This window comes from Mustelus asterias, chromosome 23 (assembly GCF_964213995.1).
Source record: "Mustelus asterias chromosome 23, sMusAst1.hap1.1, whole genome shotgun sequence".
NCBI lineage: Eukaryota > Metazoa > Chordata > Chondrichthyes > Carcharhiniformes > Triakidae > Mustelus > Mustelus asterias.
The window spans coordinates 37646888-37670384 of record NC_135823.1 but is presented as its reverse complement, the minus strand read 5'-3'; the positions used below and the strand labels follow the sequence as shown (position 1 = coordinate 37670384).

Sequence of the window (23497 nt, the reverse complement as noted above, 5' to 3'; positions counted from 1 at the left end):
CACAACAGACGTAAGGCTCACTTCTTGAACAAGGGGACAACATTTGCTATCCTCCAGTCTTCTGGCACTATTCCTGTAGACAATGACGACATAAAGATCAAAGCCAAAGGCTCTGCAATCTCCTCCCTTGCCTCCCAGAGAATCCTAGGATAAATCCCATCCGGCCCAGGGGACTTATCTATTTTCACACTTTCCAGAATTGCTAACACCTCCTCCTTATTAACCTCAAACCCGTCTAGTCCAATAGCCTGCATCTCAGTATTCTCCTCGACAACATTGTCTTTTTCCTGCGTGAATACTGACAAAAAATATTCATTTAGCGCCTCTCCTATCTCTTCAGGCTCCACGCACCAGCGGCAGCTGGGGCTCGCACAGGGGCAGCTGGGGCTCGCACAGGGGCAGCTGGGGCTCGCACAGGGGCAGCTGGGGCTCGCACAGGGGCAGCTGGGGCTCGCACAGGGGCAGCTGGGGCTCGCACAGGGGCAGCTGGGGCTCGCACAGGGGCAGCTGGGGCTCACGAAGGTACTCACACTGGGACAGGTGGGGTTCATGGGTGGTTTCACACAGGGATATGTGGGGTTCACAGGGGGTTCACACAGGGACAGGTGGGGTTCACACAGGGACAGGTGGGGTTCTCGGAGGTACTCACACAGGAACAGGTGGAGTTCACACAGGAACAGGTGGAGTTCACATAGGGACATATGAGGTTCACACACGAACAGGTGGAGTTCGCATAGGGACATATGGGGTTCACACAAGGACAGATGGGGTTCACAGAGGCAGTCACGCAGGGACAGGTGAGTTTCACGGGGGGTTTCACACAGGAACAGATGAGGTTCACAGGGGGCCCACACAGGGACAGGTGGGGCCCACACAGGGACAGGTGGGGCCCACACAGGGACAGGTGGGGCCCACACAGGGACAGGTGGGGCCCACACAGGGACAGGTGGGGCCCACACAGGGACAGGTGGGGCTCACCCAGCCATCTGCAGTACACTACTTTAGTTGCCATTGTGTGCCAGCCTGAACAGTGAATGAGAGAGGAGTTCAAAGCTGCAGCTTCTAGAAATCCCATGTTGTGAAATTCACTGAACAATGATCAGGGGCAGGGTCTCCAAACCCACCACCCATGGGGTTATTAACAAAAGAGTGCAATTGCAGGGGATATTACGATCGAGAGGGACTGCAGGTTGAAAGTGTCATTAAAGGCTAATTGACTATGCGCTATGTCTGAAATTAAACAGGAGCACGGGAGATTTCCCCACCCTCGTAAGACAGGGAGTTTCCCACAGCGAATCACCCAGCCCCACAGCAGTAATTGCCACTGCTACCCGTAAACCCCTGTGGATATTTGACCTTTTGATTTTAAGAATTAACCCTGCTTTGCACCCATTCCCCACACTGCCCCCATCCTGCTACAGTGGCTGGGTGGCCCTTGCTTTAAGTACTGGGAGGACAGCACTGTACCCAACCTTGTGGCACTTGTAGTAATAGGTCAGGAGCTGGGGCATTCGGTCCACTGCCACAAACACTTTCACAAAAAGCCGGGCCTGATCTGAAACAGAAACAAATACAAAGAGGTAAATACGGCAATCTGCCGCTCCTTGGATCTGTATTTATATCCTTCCCTTCACATTGCCCTGATCAATATTTATCCCTCCACCAACACTGTCAAAGACAGATGATTGAGTCATTGTCACACTGCTGCCTGTGCAATCTTGCTGGGTGCAAATCTGTTGCTGTGTTCCTTGCATTACAACAGTGGCTGCACTTCAAAAGTACTTTATGTGATCAAGGCTTTAAAACACTTTGGTACATCCTGTCACAGAAGGTGCTACAGAAATGTAAGTTTTTTTCTTTTAGTTACCGTGAAGGACTCTTTAATGTGAGCAGGTCACCTGCTCCCAGGCATCTCCAGCGCTGCTCCGCAACTATCACTGACAGTTTGTAAGGTCTTTCTTTATCACTTACAGTTTATCAAGTCTCTATTTTGTAGTTTATAGTTTGTGAGGGTTATATTCTGTTGCAACAGAGAATACAACGAGCAAAGAGAGTGGGAGTTTGCTAAGAGTGGGAGTTAGGTAAAGACGGGGAGGGAGGTGTGTTTTTCTTTTTGGAAGGGGGATTAGTTGAGAAACAACACAAATAAGTGAAGTCAGGATCATTATAATAAAGTAATATCAGTAAACAAAGGTAGTCTTATATAGCGCAATTATTTGTTAAAAAAGGGGAGTAAATAAGGGGTTTAAGGGTATTCATGGCAGGAGAGTTTGCATCATGATAAGCTCTTCCTGTGCTATATGGCAAATCATGGAAGCTTCAGTTGTCCCTGGTGTCCTTGTGTGCAGGAAGTGTGTGCAGTGAAGCAACTGGCTAACTGCATTTCGGAACTGGAGCTGAGAGTGGCTTCACTGTGGAGCATCTGTGATGCTGAGCAAGTTGTGGATAGCATGTTCAGTGAGGTGGTCGCCGAGGATTGGACAGGCAGAAAGGGCATGGGTGACTACCAGGCAGAGTAGATGAGACAGGAAGTGTAGAAGTCCAAAATGGCCATTCCCCTTTCTAACAGATATACTGTTTTGGATCCTGTTGAGGAAGATGCCTGTGCAGGGGAAAGCAGTGGCAGCCAACTTCATGGCACCGTTAGTGGGTCTGCTGCACAAAAAGGGAGGAGGAAAAACGGCAGGACTATATTGTAGGGGATTCAATTATAAGGCCAACAGACAGGCATTTCTGCAACTGCAAAAGGCTTGTGTGTTGCCTCCTGGGTTCCAGGGTCAGGGATGTCACTGAACGGCTGCAGGGCATTCTCAAAGGGGCAGGCAAACAGATTGTGGTATATGTTGGTACCTACAACAAAGGTAGAAAAAGGGATGAGATCCTGCAAACAGAATTTAGGGAGTAGGAAGTAAATTAAAAGACAGAACCCAGAAGGTAGTAATCTCTGGATTACTTCCGGTGCCATGTGCCAGTGATTTATAAATAGAAAGTGAGTCCAGATGAATGCATGGCTGGAGAGGTGGTGCAGAAGGGAGGGCTTCAGATTTCTGGGACATTGGACCATTTTTGGGGACTGTGGAACCTGTACAAGGCGGATGGGTTGCACCTGAACCAGAATGGGACCGGCGACCCTGCAGGGAGGTTTGCTAGTGCTGTTGGGGAGGGTTTAAACTAACTTGGCAGGGGCGTGAGATCCTGAGAGAAGGTTCAGCAGGGAGAGATGCACAGCCAAAATTAGAAGAGATAGCAAGTGAGTCAGGAAGGCATCGAAGTTGTATGCCAGTTAGGCACAAGGGAGTTTGGCAAGATTGGGTGGTATTTATTTTAATGCAAGGAATCTGACGATCAAGACAGATGAATTGAGGGCACAAATTAAAACATGGAGATACGATGTCATTATTGTCTCTGAGACGTGGTTGAGAGAGGGACAGGATTGGCAGCTCAATATTCCAGGATATATGATCTTCAGGCGAGACAGGGGAGGAGGTAAAAGAGGAGGGAGTGTCGCAATTTTGATCAGGGATCAATTACAGCAGTAAGGAGGGACAACATCTTAGAAGGCTCTTCTATAGAAGCCATATGGGTAGACAGTAAAAACTAAAAAGGAGCAATTGGAGTGTTCTATAGGCTCCTAACAGTCCAAGGGAAGTAGAAGAGTAGATATGTCGGCAAATTTCAGAGAAGTGTAAAGTAACAGGGTAGTGATAGTGGAGGATTCAACTTCCCCAACTTTAGTTGGAGTAGTCATAGCGTGAAAGGTTTAGAAGGAGCTGATTTCTTAAAATGCAACCATGAGAACTTTTTAAGCCAGTATGTAGAAGATCCTACAAGAGAGGGGTGGTCCTAGACTTAATATTAGGTAACAAAGCCAGGCAAGTGGTTGAAGTATCATTGGAGGAGCATTTTGCAGACAGTGATATAACTTCATTAGATTCAAGATTGTTATGGCAAAGGACAAGGATGGGCCAGAAATCAAAGTTCTAAACTGGGGAAGGCTGATTTTAATAAGATCAGATATGATTTGGCCAAAGTGGATCGGGAGCAAACACTTTTAAGTAAATCTGACGGAACAGTGGGGCACATTCAAGAAAGAAAAAGGGAGAGTAGATGGCCAACGTGTTCCAATAAAGAAAAAGGGTGGGGCCAACCAATCCAGTGAACCCTGGATATTGAAGGATATGCAGTATTGGATAAAGAAAAAAAGGGAGACTTATGGTAGACATTCAGGGCTCAAAACAGCAGAAGCCCCCAAGAACTATAAATGTGCAAGGGGGACTTAAAAAGGAAAGTAGGAGAACAGAAAGGGGACATGAAAGGATACTGGGATGTAGAATAAAAGAGAATCCTAAATTATTTTACAAGGACACTAAGGGTAAAAGGATAACGAAGAAAAGAGTTGGGCCCATTAAGGACCACAGTGGTAATTTATGTGTAGAGACTAAGTAGGGTTCTAAATGAATGCTTTGTGTCAGTATTCACGAATGAGAAAGACGATGTGGGTACAGGAATCAGGGAGAAGGACTGTGATTGTATTAAAGAAAATGACATAGACAGAGAAGAGGTTCTGAATGCTCTGGCAGGCTTAAAAGTAGATAAATCTCCAAGGCCAAATGAAATGTATCCCAGGCTGTTGAGTGAGGCAAGGGAGGAAATAGCAGGGCTGCTGGCAGTAATTTTCAATTCCTGACTGGTCACAGGAGAGGTGCCGGAGGATTGGAGGACAGCCATGGTGGTGCCATTACTCAAGAAGGGAGGAAGGGATAAACCAGGAACCTACAGACCAGTCAGTCTAACATCAGTGGTGGGAAAGCTATTGGAAGCAATTCTGAGAAACAGAATTAATCTGCATTTGGAGAGGCAGGGATTAATCAAGAACAGTCAGCATGGTTTTGTTAAGGGGAGATCATGTCTGACCAACTTGACTGAATTTTTCGAGAAGGAGACCAGGTGTGTAGATGAGGGCAATGCATTTGAAGTAGTCTTCTTGGAGCTCAGCAAGGCTTTTAATGAGGCTCCACATGGGGGATTGACAGTGGAGCTAGGAGCCCATGGGATCCAAGGAAATTTGACAAATTGAATCCAGAATTGGCTGAGTGGCAGGAAGCAAATGGTGATGGTTGAGGGGTGTTTTTCAGACTGGAAGACTGTGCTCAGTTGGGTCCTGCAGGGATCAGTGTTGTGGCCCATGCTGTTTGTGGTTTATATAAATGATTTAAACTTGTATGTAGGAGGATTGATCAGTAAGTTTGCGGATGATACAAAAATTGGTAGGGTGGTAAATAGTGATTTGATTTATTATTATCACTTGTATTAGTATACAGTGAAAAGTATTTTTTCTTGCATACTATACAAAGCATACCGTACATAGAGAAGGAAAGGAGAGAATGCAGAATGTAGTGTTACAGCATGGTGCAGCAGGCTCTAAGAGCTGAATGGCCTGCTCCTGTTCCTATTTCTTATGGTCTGCTGGTTTGATGAATTATCTCAAGAGTTTTGGGGGAGGGGAGGCTGTACAAATCAGAAGAATCAATCAGGGTTCTTACTTGTGACTAAATATTCACTGACTCATGGTGCAAGTTGTTGGATGAAGCTTCAACTAAACTTGATTGTGATGTCCTCGCAGTCAAATAGCCTGACCGTACTGACTACTTAGGCTGATGTGTGAAGAATGGCCACTTGGGCATGGCACGACAACATGGCTAATTCATCACAGCTTCTACAGACGAGGGATAAATAGGGCACAGGGAAGGGGAAAAGGAGTGAAGCAAGCTGTCCACCTTAGACTGGTCTTGACAAATGTGCCTTTGTCCCCAGTACTCCCAATAGTCCTAAAAGATCATTGCTAATGAGATAGTCCATTAGTCTTTTGGCAAAACTTTTGGATTTCTGCTCCTTCTGTAATCTAAACTTGCCATACCAAAGGAAAAACTCTGACTTTAAAATTTGCATTCTGGTTTCATTCACATTCCCCCCGCTCAGTTCTCGTGGTGAATGATCACAGATTGCTGACAGAGAGACCCTGCTGTTTGTTTCCTAGCCTTGTACCCAAGTCTCTTACAGAATGGTCAGAACAGAAGGTCAGTTACCATTGCTCTCTTTCCATCTGTCTCTCTGAAAGAATTATTCCCCTGGTCGTATTCACCCATGCTCACTGACCCACAACGGCTCCTGATCCAGCAACACCTCAATTTTAAAATTCTCATTTTTACTTTCATATCCCTCCATGGCCCCCCCTTCCTATTTCTGGTTTCTCCTTCAGTCCTACAACCCTCTAAGGCCTCTGCAGTCCTCCAATTCTGGCTTCTTGCATATCATGCTGCCTTTCTAACTCTCCCCTCCTTTAAGATTCTCCTTCAGACCTACCTCTTTAACAAAGCCTTTGGTCACTTGCCCAAACATGTATTTTTGTGACTTGTCAATGTTATTCTGGTCATTCTCTCGTGAAGCGCATTGGGATGCTTTATGCATTAAAGGCACTATATTCTTGTTCATTTTGAAACAAGGAGGAACGAAAGAGATCTAAATGTCACCACACATCCCAACAGCACTCACAGGGCCTGGATCACTCACCAATAGACTGAGAGTTGAATGCAGCTACAATCTGTGTGCTTGCCATGGCTTCCAGCCGGTTTTTTAGTGCCTCGAGATGAACACATTTCTCGGAATAATCCGGTGTGTCGACCAGCATTGCCAAGCTGTTCTGCATACCGGTCAGCTTCACAGAGATGGTCTCAACGTCCTGTGGGGAGTAAAACATTTCCATCACTGGATGCCATCACATAAGGAGCAGCCACCATCCCCCACAGTAACCAAGAGACTGGCAGGATAGCAATCCTGGGATGCCGGCCCGACTACTGCAACAGAAAGTCGCACAGCGGTTAACAAATAGTAAATATCCAGCTTTTCTCAGATTGGGATTGCTGCATTGCTCCAAGGGAATTCAGAAACTTCTGCCATCTCAGCCAAGCCACTGCCCTTCATGGGTTGGCCCTTACAGTGTCGGTTAGCTGTTCCTCAAGTATGATGATCAACACAACTGGGTTCAAGCCTATCGTCTTCTGATGCAAGCGCACACGTGCCTATATACAGACATTGACACACACACAAACCCCACAGGCATTTCTTACCAGCAGATAGAGCCCAAGGTGATGTTACCAGCTTCTCCAAACCTGGGAGAATTTCCCCTGGGATATTTCCAAAGTGCCTTACCTGACTGAGATCTCACAGCAAAGCTCAAAACTGGCCCTTTCCTATTCTGTGGAACACAAAGCAGCACATTTCCCAATTCTGTTTGGTGGCTCATTTGAAAATGGCACCTGTCAGTGCAGTGATCCCTCAGGGTGGGTGTGTCAGCCTGGATCATGAGCTGAAATCTTTGGTGTCATCTTGAACTCATGGCCTTTTAAGTCCAGAGACCAGCCCACCAAATCATGGCAGCTATCCGATTCATTGACTGTGTGGTTTTTTTTCAGGATCTTTTTCAGTAGAGCAGAGACGGGGAATTCAGACTGTGTGAAACCTGAACCCACATTGGATCACAGGGCAGCATTGCAAGCTCCCGGCTCCACACCCTCATGCCAACACCATTTTAATACACCGTTGTTTGCCTGCAATCCCTGGTGGTGATGGACTGAAACAGGTTCCGCTCCTACCTGTGACTTCAGCGTTTCTTCAATATCTGCACTAAGTGTGCTCCACTTGTCAGCCTCCTGCAGTGCCTCTGATGCTGCCTGCATCCTGGACTTCACTTCATCGAGCTCGACCAAAACCTGCAGCACACACCAAAAACAAATAAACACAAGCTGATCGTGGGAAAGGAGGCGGAGGAGCCCGGCTGGTAATTCCTTTTACTGATGGACTTCTAGCATATGGGTGTGGACTCAACTTAAGAGAGGCACTGGAGAAGGAACAATAAAATTCATAAAGATGACACCAAAACTGAGAGGGTATCTGGAAAGACTGCACAGGCTAGGGTTCTTTTATCCTGGAAAAGAGGAGACCGAGGGTTGGCCTAAGAAAGATTTAAAATTATGATGGGGTTTGATAGGGTAGATGCAGCCTAAATCCAATAGTGAATTCAGGAGAAACTTCCTTAGCCAAAGAGTGATCAGAATGTGGAATGTGCTACCACAAGAGGTGTTAAGTCAAAAAGCATAGATGCATTTAAGAGGAAGCTCGAGTAATACAAATGGGCGAAAGATACAGAAAGATATGTTGATTAGGGTTAGATGTCACCACACATATGAGTATTCCCTACTGAGCCAAACTGACAGGGAGGACATTCAGTTCACATCTGGAGCAGGATCTTCTCTTTTGCAAAAAAAAGAAGATTTTTTGCATTTCAAAAACAACTCCCCAACAGGCATCATTGAGCTGGCTTGAACCCAATCCAAGCCTCATAGATCATAGATCATAGAACCCTACAGTGCAGAAAGAGGCCATTCGGCCCATCGAGTCTGCACCGACCACAATCCCACCCAGGCACCCCCCCCCCCCCCCCCCTAAATCCCTACATATTTTACACGCTAATCCCTCTAACCTACTCATCTCAGGACACTAAGGGGCAATTTTAGCATGGCCAATCAACCTAACCCGCACATTTTTGGACTGTAGGAGGAAACCGGAGCACCCGGAGGAAACCCACGCAGACACGGGGAGAATGTGCAAACTCCACACAGACAGTGACCCGAGGCCGGGAATCGAACCCAGGTCCCTGGAGCTGTGAAGCAAATCACTTAACATCCTCACCTGCATGGATTGCGCTGTGTCCTGTTCAAACTTCCGAATATCTTCCTTGACAAGGATCATTTGCTCCTTCAGGAAGGAAGCTTCCTGTTTCAGGGCTTCCACATCCCGGAGAGCCCTGGGCATGTTCTGAAGTGCCTGGTGACTGGTCTCTGAGCACAAAACAGATTGTAAGATAGAAAGGTCATGCATAATCACACAAACAGACATTTTCCAATCTCCACTCTATGAGAACTGACACATGCAATGGGGTAATCACCAGAATACAGAACACTAAACAGACTTGCCTCTAAACCAGTCAATAATATGTAAATACCGACACACTCCTTGGGGATCCTTTGTAAATAAAATCACATTACCCAAGGACCTCCTGTAAATACTGAAATGCTCTCCAGGGACCCTCCATACTGAAACATACCAGACTATCCCCTCTGAATACTGACATGCTCCCAGCACCTCCTGTAAATACTGATGTAAACCAGGGGATCGATCCCCTTTAAATGCTAACACATTCCATGGGATCCCCTATAATATCACCACACTTCCAGGAACTCCTGACAGTCCTGGGGTTTTCCTATAACTAGTAACATACTCTCGGGGACCCCACTGCAAATGTATTACTGCACTAGTAATTCAGGGACGTGGGTTCAAATCCCCCCACAGCAGCAGCTGGTGGAATTTAAATTCAATTAATAAATCTGGAATTGAAACCTAGTCTCGGTATCGGTGACCATGAAGCGACCATTGATCATCATAAAAACCCACCTGCTTCACTAATGTCCTTCAGGGAAAGGAATCTGCTGACCTTATCCAGTCTGGACTACACGTGATTCCAGATCCACAATAATGTGGTTGACTTTCAACTACCCTCTGAAATGGGGTAGCAAGCCACTCAATTTAAGGGCAATTAGGGATGGGCAATAAATGCTGGCCTTGCCTACAACACCAAAGCCCATGAAAGAATATTAAAAAAATACTAGCACATTCCCACAAAGTTCATGCCATTACTGACAGACTCCTGGGGATCTCACTCTCTGGATGCCATCTAAATACTGACACACTCCCCAGAGCACCCTGCAAATACTGACACGCTCCCAGAGCACCCTGCAAATACTGACACGCTCCCTGGGATGCCATCTAAATACCGACAGATTCCCGGGGTCCCCTGCAAATACTGAGGCAGCCTTGGGGCACCCTATGAATAGTAAACCACTCCTGGGGTCTTCCTGTAAATAGTAACGCGCTCGCTGCGACCTTTTGTAAATACCGATAGATTCGGGAAAGCCCATGTAATAACCAATATATACACCTAGGTAACCATGTGACACAAACCTTCAATGGCATTGTTCACCTCCTGAATGAACAACTGCAACTTCATCACCAGAGTGGCAGCATGACTGTCTACCTTCCCAGGTTCCTCCTCCTGAACAGTCTTGAAAGCTCCATTGACCCAGTCCTTGACATCAAAGTTGTTGTCCAGGAATTTTGAAAAATCCATTCTTCACGCATTAAAAGCAGATAAATCTCTCACTGTGGAAACAAACCATCCAACAACAATGTTTCAATCATCTGCTATGTCCAAGAGGAAACATATGTCATTGTGATAAAGAGACTTGTATGGTTGAAAAGAACTAGAAATATTCAAGCCAGTGAAAAATCAACGACTCAAATGTTCAAGGAAGATAAACATTTTGTAATGTTGAGTGCTATTTTATTCACAGATGCTGCCTGTCCTGATGAGTCTTTTACAGCTTTGTGTTTTTATTGCCCCTCAAGCCTGTTCCGCCACCATTCAGTAAGATCATGACATTCCGATCTCTTCATGGATACTATTAGCACCATTCTCAGCATATATAACCACCATTTACATTCACTTTGTCTTTTTGTCTATGACATCTTGGTCAATTACACAATCCTGCCCCCACACCCCCGCTTCACCCCTTCACCCTAACAGTAGGGGCTACATTACATCACCCATCAGTCACCCCAAACCAAGTTCCAGTCATCCCAAAAATGAGTGTGAATTAGGAGGTGAAAGGAATGGAGGGACTTAAACCACAATCACCAGGGAAAGGGTACCCAGAAAATAATTAGAACTAAAAGCTGGACTTCACCATAGGGTCTTAAAAGAAGTGGCTGCTAAAGTTCTAGATGCACTGGTTTTAATCTTCCAAAATTCCCCAGGTTCTGGAATGATCCCAGCAGAATTCGAGAGAGAGACGAGAAGTAAGAAACCACGGGCCAGTTAGTTTAACATATATTAGAAAGGAAAATGTTGGAATTTATTATTAAGGAGGTTATGGCAGGGCACTTAGAAAATCTCAATGCAATCAGGCAGGGTCAACATGGTTTTGTGAAAGGGAAATCATGTTTGACTAACATTAGAGTTCTTTGAGGAAGCAACATGCAACGTGGATAAAGGGGAACCTCTGGGTGTGCTGCACTTGGATCTCCAGAAGGCATTGGCCAAGGTGTCACATCAAAGTTCACTGTGCAAAATGGTGTACTGTAGGGGGTAACATATTAGCACAGATCGAGGATTGAGTAGTTAACAGGAAGTGGAGGATAGACAGAATGGATTGTTTTGCGGTTGGCAACATGTGACAAGTGGAGTGCGATTACTGCTGCTTGGGTCTTTTGGCTAAGATCAAGTGTAGTATCGACATGCTGTGCTTGGTTGAAGTCATTAGGTTACATTTTAGCTTCATTGGAAGCTATTTTTAAAAGCGGCATCTCGGCCTTTTGGCTAAGATGCAAATGAGATCAAGCCTTGGTGGAGGTGCAATGCCTACTCCAATCAGCTTGGATCATGTAGATCAAGCCCAAGACAGGAGGTGAGAGCCCTGTCTCAGCTTGGATCGGGAATGTCTCACTTGTTGAGACTCTGAATTGGACTTGATTTGATTGAATTGGAATAAAAGTACAAAAACTCTGAAACAAAAGTGATTTATATCAATGACTTGGATAAGGGGGTCAAATCATAGAATCCATACAGTGCAGAAGGAGGCCGTATGGCTCATCGAGTCTGCACTGATTCTCCGAAGAGCATTTTACCCAGGTCCACCCTCCGCCCTATCACCGCGCATTTATCATAGATAATCCACCTAACCTACACATCTTGGGACACTAAGGGACAATTTAATATGGCCAATCCACCTAACCTGCATATCTTTGACTGTGGGAGGAAACCCACGCAGGAAAGGGGTGAATGTGCAAACTCTACAGTCACCCAAGGCCAGAATCGAACCCGAGTCCCTGGCACTGTGAGGCAGCAGTGCTAACAGTCACACCGTGTGGTGTATGATTGCTAAAACTGCTGATGACACAAAGATAGGTAGAAAAGCACATTGTGAAGTGGACATAATGAGCCTACAAAGGAATATAGATAGTGTTCTGAAATCAACTCATTGTGCCCTGGTGCTAAATTGGTGTAGCGATTGTAATATTTAAAGTACAGAATGTTCCAATGTTTGTTACACTGCCTCATTCTTAGTAATAAAGGCCAAATCCTCGTGCAGTGTTGTGACGGGTCGCGAGATCAGTTCAAAGGTCAATGAACAGCTCTTCCTGAGGCAGATTCGGGGCATCTGCCAACCAACAAGTGTCACCGAGACAGGAAGAGGTCCCCGTTAAGCTCAGTTAGTTAGAGAAAGGGCTGCAGGGATCAGACTCTAAATAAAGGGGACTGTTGGATAGCATAGGTATCCCTTTGGGGCAGCCTGCTCTGCTTGGCAAGGCCGTAGGTCTGAAAGTGTACTTGTGAGATAGTGTTTGAATGTGCTTCCAATCCAGGGAGAAGGAAACTCAAAAGGTGAGAATGAAACCCTGTGAGGTTGGGCCATTGTTAAAGCTGCCCGAGTAAGAGCTACATTTAGAGAGAATTCCAAGGCAGGATCTTCAAATGAGGAGATAAGAAACACTCATGAGAAAGGTAAAGTCTCAGTGAGATTGGTTGGCTCACAACATATCAAACGTCTGGGTGGAGTACTGAGAAATCCATGGAATCGGACTGCAAACATACCTTAAATGTTAGAGTACAAGATCCATATTGTAAATTGTTTTATCATTCTGACCTTGCATAGTAAAGTTTAATTTTGTTTGTTCAAAACCCATGGAATCTTGTAACTTTAGTCACTTGGTAAGCATCATGAATCTTAAACTAAACATTATTGGTCCCTGGCTGGATCTTCCCCCTTCATGGGATCTGGCCAGCGATCATTGTTGCTGTGGAGAAAGGCAGAGCTGTGACTGGTGACAGGATTTTTGGGGTAAGAATTAGTTTTAAGTACTTTTCCGCGGGTGTTATTTATTTATTTAATTTAGTTTTAAATTTTGGCGCGCAACCGGCAGTGGCCGCGGGGTTTACTGGGAAGGGTCAAAAGTTCTATATAAGTCAGTTAGTTGGGAGGTTAGTCCTCTTGTTGCTGTGGAGAAAGGCAGAGCTGTGACTGGTGACAGGATTTTTGGGGTAAGAATTAGTTTTAAGTACTTTTCCGCGGGTGTTATTTATTTATTTAATTTAGTTTTAAATTTTGGCGCGCAACCGGCAGTGGCCGCGGGGTTTACTGGGAAGGGTCTCTTGAGTTTTTTTTTAGTGCACAGGAGGTTTAAAAGGCAGGTCCCACTATCTAGCGGGCAGCGTTGGGAGCGGGCAGCGGAGTGAGACGGAGCTGAGTGAGAACTGAGGGGCTTTGGCTCATCGGGCTTAGGCAGAAAGGGCGAGCAGGGGTGAGTTTCTTATTTTTAAAAAAATTTTATTTATAAGTTACTTTTCTCCGGGTACCTTGGTAGAAATAATTTGGAACAGAGAGGAATATTCTTCATTCACTTTTTTCCCTGTGTTTAAAAGGGCAATTATGACTGTCAGGCCAGTATGTTGTTCCCAATGTAGGATGTGGGAGGTCCTGGAGGCTCCTAGCCTCCCGGACGACCATATCTGTGCTGGGTGTGTTGAGCTGCGGTTCCTAAGGGACCATGTTAGGGAACTGGAATTGCAGCTCGAGGACCTTCGCCGGGTTAGGGATAGTGAGGAGGTCATTGACAGGAGCTATCGGCAGGTGGTCACACCGGGACCACGGGAGGAGGGTAACTGGGTAACAGTGAGGAAGGAGAAAGCTCGGGTGATGGTGAGCACCCCGGTGGATGTGCCCCTTAATAATAAGTACTCCTGTCTGAGTACTACTGGGGTGGACAGCCCACCTGGGGGAAGCAGCGGTGGCAGTGTCTCTGGAGCTGAGCCTGGCCCAGTAGTGCAAAGGGGTAAGGAAAGGAGGGTAGTGCTAATTGGGGACTCTACGGTGAGAGGGTCAGATAGGCGTTTTTGCGGACACAGACGGGACTCTCGGATGGTGGTTTGCCTCCCTGGTGCAGGGGTCCGGGATGTCTCTGGTCGAGTCCCAGAAATCCTGAAGGGGGAGGGAGAGGAGCCCAAGGTCGTGATGCATATAGGTACTGCTGACATCGGTAGGAAGAGGGAAGGGGTCATGAAAAGAGAATATAGGGAGTTGGGTAGACAGCTGAGAAAGAGGAATGCAAAGGTAGTAATCTCGGGATTGCTGCCTGTGCCGCGGGAGAGTGAGAACAGGAATCGGTGGAGAATTAATGCGTGGCTGAGGGACTGGAGCAAGGGACAAGGATTTGGGTACTTGGATCATTGGGACCTCTTTAGGGGCAGGTGTGACCTGTTTAAAAAAGACGGGTGGCACTTGAATCCCAGGGGGACCAATATCCTGGCGGGAAGGTTGGCTAAGGCTACTGGTGAGACTTTAAACTAGAAAGGTTGGGGGGAGGGAATCGAAATGAGGGGACTGAGAGCGAGGAGGTTAGCTCGCAAATAGATAAGGAATGTAGACAGGGTAAGAGGGAGGTTAGACGAGTGAGGGAGAAGGGAAGTGCTCAGGCTGAAGGTCTGAGATGTGTCTATTTTAATGCCAGGAGTGTAGTGAATAAAGTGGATGAGCTTGGAGCGTGGATTGCTGCTTCGAATTGTGATGTGGTGGCCATTACGGAGACTTGGATGTCTCAGGGACAGGACTGGGTGCTTCAGGTGCCGGGTTTTAGATGTTTCAGGAAGGACAGGGAGGGAGGCAAGAGAGGGGGGGGAGTGGCACTGTTGATCAGGGATAGTGTCACGGCTGTAGAGAAGGTGGACGCCGTGGAGGGACTGACTACGGAATCTCTGTGGGTGGAGGTTAGGAACAGGAAGGGGTCGGTAACTTTGCTGGGTGTTTTCTATAGGCCGCCCAATAGTAACAGAGATGTTGAGGAGCAGATGGGGAAACAGATCCTGGAGAGATGTAAGAATAACAGAGTTGTCGTGATGGGAGATTTTAATTTCCCAAACATAGATTGGAATATCCCTAGGGCTAGGGGTTTGGATGGAGAGGAGTTTGTTAGGTGTGTCCAGGAGAGTTTCCTGACACAGTATGTGGATAAGCCTACTAGAGGAGAGGCTGTTCTTGATCTGGTGCTGGCTAATGAACCTGGACAGGTGGAGGATCTCTCGGTGGGTGAGCATCTTGGGGATAGCGATCATAATTCTATCTCCTTCACGATAGCATTGGAAAGAGATAGGGTCAGGCAGGCTAGGAAAGTGTTTCTCTGGAGTAAAGGGAAATACAGTGTCATCAGGGAGGAAATTAGACGGGTAAATTGGAAGGAGGCATTCTTGGGGAAAAGTGCCGAAGGAAAGTGGAGGATTTTCAAGGAATGTTTGTCTGGAGCTCTGCATGACAACGTTCCGATGAGACAGGGGGGTGTTGGTAGGGTACGGGAACCGTGGTGCACGAAGGTTGTGATGAACCTGGTAAATAAGAAAAGAGAGGCGTACAGAAGGTTCAGAGAGCTAGGAGGTGTTAAGGATTTAGAGGAGTATACGCGATGTAGGAAGGAGCTTAAGAAGGAAATTAGGAGAGCGAGAAGGGGTCATGAGAAGACCTTGGCGGGTAAGATTAAGGAGAATCCCAAGGCTTTCTACAAATATGTCAAGAGTAAAAGGATGAGATGTGAAGGCATAGGACCCTTAAAAGGTGAAGGGGGAAAAGTTTGTGCGGAACCGTTAGAAATGGCGGAGGTGCTTAATGAATACTTTACCTCGGTATTCACGGTGGAAAGGGATCTGGGTGGTTGTACTGCTGGATTGCGGAGGACAGAAAGGATCGAGCATGTGGACATAAAGAAAGAGGATGTGTTGGAACTATTGAATGGCATCAAGGTTGGTAAGTCGCCGGGACCGGATGGGATGTACCCCAGGTTACTGTGGGAGGCGAGGGAGGAGATTGCGGAGCCTTTGGCGATGATCTTTGCATCGTCGATGGAGACGGGAGAGGTTCCGGAGGATTGGAGGATTGCGGATGTGGTCCCTATATTCAAGAAAGGGAACAGGGACAGCCCGGGAAATTACCGACCGGTGAGTCTAACCTCAGTGGTTGGTAAGTTGATGGAGAGGATCCTGAGAGACAGGATTTATGATCATCTAGAGAAGTTTAGTATGATCAAAAGTAGTCAGCACGGCTTTGTCAGGGGCAGGTCGTGCCTTACGAGCCTGGTTGAGTTCTTTGAAAATGTGACCAAGCACATTGACGAAGGAAGAGCGGTGGATGTGGTCTATATGGACTTCAGCAAAGCGTTCGATAAGGTCCCCCATGCAAGACTTCTTGAGAAAGTGAGAGGGCATGGGATCCAAGGGGCTGTTGCCTTGTGGATCCAGAACTGGCTTGCCTGCAGAAGGCAGAGAGTGGCTGTGGAGGGGTCTTTCTCTGCATGGAGGTCAGTGACCAGTGGAGTGCCCCAGGGATCTGTTCTGGGACCCTTGCTGTTTGTCATTTTCATAAATGACCTGGATGAGGAAGTGGAGGGATGGGTTGGTAAGTTTGCTGACGACACCAAGGTAGGTGGTGTTGTGGATAGTTTGGAGGGATGTCAGAAGTTGCAGCGAGACATAGATAGAATGCAGGACTGGGCGGAGAAGTGGCAGATGGACTTCAACCCGGATAAGTGTGTGGTGATCCATTTTGGCAGATCCAATGGGATGGAGCAGCAGTATAAAATGAAGGGTACCATTCTTAGCAGTGTAGAGGATCAGAGGGACCTTGGGGTCCGGGTCCATAGGACTCTTAAATCGGCCTCGCAGGTGGAGGATGCGGTCAAGAAGGCGTATGGCGTACTAGCCTTCATTAATCGAGGGATTGAGTTTAGGAGTCGGGAGATAATGCTGCAGCTTTATAGGACCCTGGTTAGACCCCACTTGGAGTACTGCGCGCAGTTCTGGTCACCTCATTACAGGAAAGATGTTGAAGCCATTGAAAGGGTGCAGAGGAGATTTACAAGGATGTTGCCTGGATTGGGGGGCATGCCTTATGAGGATAGGTTGAGGGAGCTTGGTCTCTTCTCCCTGGAGAGACGAAGGATGAGAGGTGACCTGATAGAGGTTTACAAGATGTTGAGGGGTCTGGATAGGGTGGACTCTCAGAGGCTATTTCCAAGGGCTGAAATGGTTGCTACGAGAGGACACAGGTTTAAGGTGCTGGGGGGTAGGTACAGGGGGGATGTCAGGGGTAAGTTTTTCACTCAGAGGGTGGTGGGTGAGTGGAATCGGCTGACGTCGGTGGTGGTGGAGGCAAACTCGTTGGGGTCTTTTAAGAGACTTCTGGATGAGTACATGGGATTTAATGGGATTGAGGGCTATAGATAGGCCTAGAGGTGGGGATGTGATCGGCGCAACTTGTGGGCCGAAGGACCTGTTTGTGCTGTGGCTTTCTATGTTCTATGTTCTATAACAATAGGCTAAGTGAGTCAACAAAAATTTGGCAGATGGAAGTATAATGTGGGAAAATGTGAACTTGTTCACTTTGGCAAGAAGAATAGAAAAACAGTGTATTAATAAATAGGGAGATTGCAGAACTTGGTGGTATGGAGGGATGTGTGTGTCCTGGTATGCAAGTCATAAAAAGTTAGTATGCAGGTATAGCAGGAAGGCAAATGAATATTGTTGTTTATTGCAAGTGGAATACAATATAAAAGTATGGATGTTTTACTACATTTGTACAGGGCATTGGTGAAACCACATCTGGAGTACTGAGTACAGTTTTGGTCTCCTGATTTAATAAAGGGTATAAGCGCCTTAGAAGCAGTTCAGAGAAAGTTCACTTGACTGATCACAAGGATGGGGGCGCTATCCTATGAGAAAAGCTGGCCTGTATCCAGTGGACTTCAGAGGAATGAGTTAATCTTATTGAAGCATACAAGTTTGTGAGGGGGCTTGCCAGGGTGGTTGCTGAAAAGGTGTTTCCACTTATGGGAGAAGCTATAACAAGGGGGATATATTTAGATCTGCTAGAAAAATAGGTATCTCTCTCCAGAGGTGTTCTGGAGGTTTGAGGGCTAGCAGCCCACGTACCAGCATGCCGGCCTGTTGTTTGCTAACTGATCTTGAAGAGGAGTTATGCTTAAATTGGAACTAATAGAGATCTTGGCATGTTTAAATATTTCAATTGATAAATGTTGCACTGATTATTTTTGTTATAGTTAAACTGTATTGTTAAATAAAGTTTGTTTTAAAACAAGTTTCCTAGCGGGTCAATAGAATCACATCTAGAGTGAAGCCCCTTATCCTCTCACTCATGCCAAAATCAAAAATAGTTGTGCTCTAGTCTAGCTTCATAATGTACCTTGGGGTTTCTGATCTGGTCCCTAACCATGGGAGCGCCGCATTGTCGTGGGGTCATCGCTGTGGGAGCGCCGCACTGTCGTAGGGTCATCGCTGTGGGAGCGCCGCACTGTCCGAGGATCATCGCTGTGGGAGCGCCGCACTGTCCGAGGGTCATCGCCGTGGGAGCGCTGCACTGTCCGAGGGTCAGTGCAGTGGGAGCCTCTGTGAGCCACCTCCCATCATACTTCATCAAACTTTCTCAGTATGACATTTTCTTTCTGACTCCATCAGATACTTACCTAACTGCCTGTCAATATTAGATTCACCTCCTCCTAATTGTGAGTGCCATATTCAAACCACACCGAGTGAAGCTTCTCCCGAATTCCTTATTGGATTTATTGGTGACTCTTTTGTTTTTTATTTATTCAAGAGCTGTGGGCTTCACTGGCTAGGCCAGCATTCATTGCCCAATCCAATTTATGGCCCTGAGTTTTCTCAACAAGTGGAAATATCATCACGACACCTACTCTATCAAACCCCTTCAATAATTTTAAAGAATTCTTTTAAGTTACACCTCAACCTTTCCTATTCTAGAGAAAAGAGCCTCAGTCTGTTCTGTCTTTCCAAATAGTTATAATATCCGAAAAAGAAACTAAATATTTCAAGATGAAAAAATTTGAAGAGGAAAAGTTTCCACTTCTATAGCCCTCTTCTGAATTGTGATGACTGCTGTAACGCAGGAAACAGAAGTGCCAATTCCACAAACAGCAATGTAACAATGACCAGATCATCAGTTTTAAAGATGTAGGTGCAGGAATAGACATTGCCCAGGATACCAGAAAGAGTTCCACTGCTCTTCTTCGAATAGTGGCAATCTTTTGTTTATTAGGGAGAGCAGATGGGGGCTTTGGTTTAATGTCTCATGTGAACTATGACTCTTAGAGCAGTACAGCACTTCCTCCACACTGACACTCCGACAGCGCAGCTCTCCCACTGTATTGACGCTACGACAACGCGGCATCCCATCCGTGCTGACCCTCTAAAAGTGTAGTGCCCTCTCTGCGCTGACCCTCCGAAAGCACAGCGCCCTCGCCACGCTGACCCTTCAACAGCACAGCACTGACCCCCTCCACAGTGCGGTGCTCCCACTGCGCTGACCCTCTGACAGCATGGCACTCCCACTACACTGACCCTACAACAGTGCGGCGCTGCCACACGTTGACCTTCCGACAGCACGGCGCTGCCACGGCACTGACCCTCCGACAGGACTGAACTCCCATGGCGCTGACCCTCCGACAGCCCGGCACTCGCGCTGCGCTGACCCTCTGATAGCGCGGCACTCACGCTGCACTGACCCTCCATAGCATGGCGCTCCCACTGCGCTGAACCTCCGACAGCTTGACGCTCCCACTGAGCTGACCCTCCATCAGCGCGGTGCTCCCACTGAACTTACCCTCTCCACAGTGCAGTGCTCACTCTGTGCTGAACCTCCAATAGCACGGCACTCCCACTGCACTGACCTTCCATCAATGGGGCGCTCCCACTGTACTGACCCTCCAATAGCACGGCGCTCCCACTGCGCTGACCCTTTGACAGTGCAGTGCTCCCACTGAGCGGATCCTCCAACAGCGCAGTGCTCCCACAGCTTTGACTCTCCGACTGCGCAGCGCTCCCACTGCACTCACTCTCTGACAGCGGGGTGCTCCCACTGCGCAGTGCTCCCATGGCGTTGACCCTACGACAGTGCGGCGCTCCCACTGCGCTGATCCTACGACAGTGCAGCGCTCCCACTGCGCTGATCCTACGACAGTGCGGCGCTCCCACTGCGCTGATCCTACGACAGTGCAGCGCTCCCACAGCACTGACCCTACGACAGTGCGGCGCTCCCACAGCGATAACCCTACGACAGTGCGGCGCTCCCACGGCGTTGACCCTACGACAGTGCGGCGCTCCCACAGCACTGACCCTACGACAGTGCGGCGCTCCCACAGCGATAACCCTACGACAGTGCGGCGCTCCCACGGCGCTGACCCTACGACAGTGCGGCGCTCCCACTGCGCTGATCCTACGACGGTGCAGCGCTCCCACAGCACTGACCCTACGACAGTGCGGCGCTCCCACGGCGCTGACCCTACGACAGTGCGGCGCTCCCACAGCACTGACCCTACGACAGTGCGGCGCTCCCACAGCACTGACCCTACGACAGTGCGGCACTCCCACTGCACTGATCCTACGACAGTGCGGCGCTCCCACTGCACTGCAGGGAATGCCCTCCTGGATTTTGTGCTCTTGTCTCTGGAGTGGATCTTGAAGCCACTGTCTCCTAACTGGATGCCAGAATGTTGTCCACTCTGACAGACTGACAGGAACCAGATCGGCTGAATGGCCTCCTCTGTCCTGTACCTCAGACCCCTGAATTTCCAACCCGATTCCCAATGCCTGAGAAGGCCGCTCGGTACCTGCCCCGGGATCCGGCCCCGGTATGCGGCCCTGGGAATAAACCGAAACCCCGGCCAGGAAAACAGGAAAAGCCGCCGCTCCAGCGCCACGCAACCGGCCGGAAAGTGGATCGCAACCGGCCGCTGTCGCAAATCACGCGCCGTAAATTGTTCCTTGGAACAACGCGCCGTCATGTTGGTAAGGTCACAGTCCCTATTGGTTGCCGTAGCAATTAGCAAACTAAAATCATACAGGGGCCAATTGAGGCTCAGTGCTTTTCCTTAATGTACACACTCCGTAAATAAATAAAAATGTACTTTATCTGGTTAATAATTGAGAGATAAAGACCCTCTAGACGTTCCAACCTGTGCCATACTTCTTTAATGTGTACCAGAAGATACCCACCCTAGGGTGATGGTTGCCCCCATAGTAGATTAAGGGTCAGTTTTCCTGGGGGAAGCAACTGGGACTCAGAATGGGTAATCATCACTTGGGGTAGGGGTACTCTCTTCGGCAGGAGACAAGTAGGATACAGATCTTTACTCCATTTTTAAATTACAATGCCAATGCTCAGAGTGTACCAGGCAAACCCAAACCCATCTCCTTGCTTGCTCCAAAAACCAATTTCACATTGAATCCAGTTCACAATAGAAACAAACAAGGTCCAAGCTGACAAGATAAGGCATTGCACCCCATCTTGGGCTTGATCCAATGCTTGATCTTAGCCAGAAGGCTGAGAAGCAATAACTGCAGCAATGAAATGACTGAACAATTCCTATTAATAAATCCCTTTTGGTTTACCAATGGGGTCTCCTCTGAAAGTGCATCTTTAAACGTGGGCTTCCCATCATAGAGCCTGGAGCTGTTCATGACGCCTTCTCCTCCCAATAATTATTTATTGTCTTCTCAGCTGTTGCTGGAGGATCGTCAACTCGATGAAAGATGCTCTTCGGTCTGCCCGAAACTTGTTGGTCTTCCAGTTCAAAGAGTTGTCCCCCATAGAGCATTGCAGACAGGCACATTCCAAATCCCAGGACTATGTGCTGAGGGATGCACCAAAGCTTGAGGCAGCCACTGCAGAGGGGCAAGCGGGGGAAGGACTCTGTCCATGACCTTTCAGCCATAGTGAACTGAGGGGAGTGGAATTGTATAGAACCCCCTCTGGCTGCATTACTCACATTGAACATATACAAGTGAATGTTACATGTATCACAATTGTATGGAAGCACCTCAGAGCGCAACATGATCGATGTAGATAACTTAAATACCTTTGCAACATTTATAATGACCCTTTTGAAATGTTTCTTGGACTGTATTGAAGCAGATCAGAGTGCAAAATAATGTATGTATAAAACCTGAATATTATTGTACTTTGTGCGACGGCCATTTTGAAATGTTTGTAATATTCTTTCAGATATTTTACGAATAAAACATTTTTTTTTACGAATAAAGGATGTGGTAGGACTGCGTAGTTTTGATTTGATCCCTTGGTTATTGAATCACTTAGCTCCAATCATAGGGTGCTGCCTCTGCTGCTTAGTATGCATGTAGTGCTGGGTAGGATTTTCACCAGGTTTGTATGCTATTTTTTGGTATGCCTGATGGTGGTGGAATACAGTTCTGCTGCTGATGGCCAACAGCACCTCATGCATGCCCAATTGTGAGCTGCTAGACCTGCTTCTGAATCTGTCCCATTTAACAGTGATACACAACACGATAAGGGTGAAGATGGAACTTTGTCTCCACAAGGAACCCAGAGTGATCGCTCCTACCAATGGGCAGATAGATCCATTGGTGAGGATGAGGTCTGGTTGCTTTTCTCCCTTGTGTTCGTTCTCTCAGCACAGGCCCAGCCAGGCAAATCTGTACTTCAGCCACTCTTGGTGATGGATATGAAGTCCCCCGCCCTGAGTTCATTCTGTATTCTTGCTCATTGCTTCTTCCAAGTGGTGTTCAAATGGAGATAAGTGGTAATCAACAGGAGGTTTTCTTGCCCATGTTTGACCTGATGCCATTATATTTCATGGATCTAGAATCAATGGCAAGGCCTCTCAGTGCCAATTCCTCCCAATCTGTCAAATTGTGAGAGCTGCACTACAGACTAGTTAATACACCCTGACATAGTCATACTCACTGAATCATATCTTATAGCTTGGACTATATCGCAGGCTCCTTCATCACCAACCAGTAATGTACCATGCGGTTCAATAGTAGACAATTGAGAGGAATTGGCACTGAGAGGCCTTGCCATTGATTCTAGATCCATGAAATATAATAGCAGAGTGTGCCTTTGTCATATCTGGTGCCTAGCTTGATGCTGGTTGGTCCATTTGGTTTTATTCCTACTCAACATTTTTTTCAGCTTGCTAGGCCATTTCAGAGGGTAATTAAGAATTGACCACTTTGCTGTGAGTCTGAAGTCACATAGTAATAAGAATAGCAGTTTCCTTCCCTAAAAGGGTGTAAGTGAACCAGATGGGTTTTTAAACATGTTTTATTGGATTTAAATTCCCCAGGTGAGATTTGAACTCATGTCTCCTTAGTATTAGTCCATGCCCCTAGATTACTTGTCCCATAACATAACCACGTGCTCCCATTCCTGACAATTAAACTAAATATTAACTGCCACTATCATATTTTGAATAATTCAAATTCAGAGTTGAT

The 23497-nt window shown here is 47.1% G+C and overlaps 1 protein-coding gene across 3 annotated transcripts in view; it reads right to left on the bottom strand.

Moving 5' to 3' along the window:
- Nucleotides 1-20981, bottom strand: part of cog7 (component of oligomeric golgi complex 7) — a 62611-nt gene extending 41630 nt beyond the window's left edge. Inside the window, exons 1-6 of one of the 3 annotated variants that reach the window (XM_078240339.1) lie at nucleotides 20854-20981; nucleotides 10078-10275; nucleotides 8749-8897; nucleotides 7653-7769; nucleotides 6571-6739; nucleotides 1473-1555 (exon numbers count right to left, since the gene is read on the bottom strand). In XM_078240339.1, the coding sequence (XP_078096465.1) occupies nucleotides 1473-1555; nucleotides 6571-6739; nucleotides 7653-7769; nucleotides 8749-8897; nucleotides 10078-10243 (684 nt within the window). In that variant the 5' untranslated portion in view covers nucleotides 10244-10275; nucleotides 20854-20981. Of the gene's footprint in view, nucleotides 1-1472; nucleotides 1556-6570; nucleotides 6740-7652; nucleotides 7770-8748; nucleotides 8898-10077; nucleotides 10276-20128; nucleotides 20199-20797 lie in introns of those variants that run through there. The other 2 variants (XM_078240340.1, XM_078240341.1) reach the window with 2 other exon arrangements.
- Nucleotides 20982-23497: the final 2516 nt, after the last annotated feature.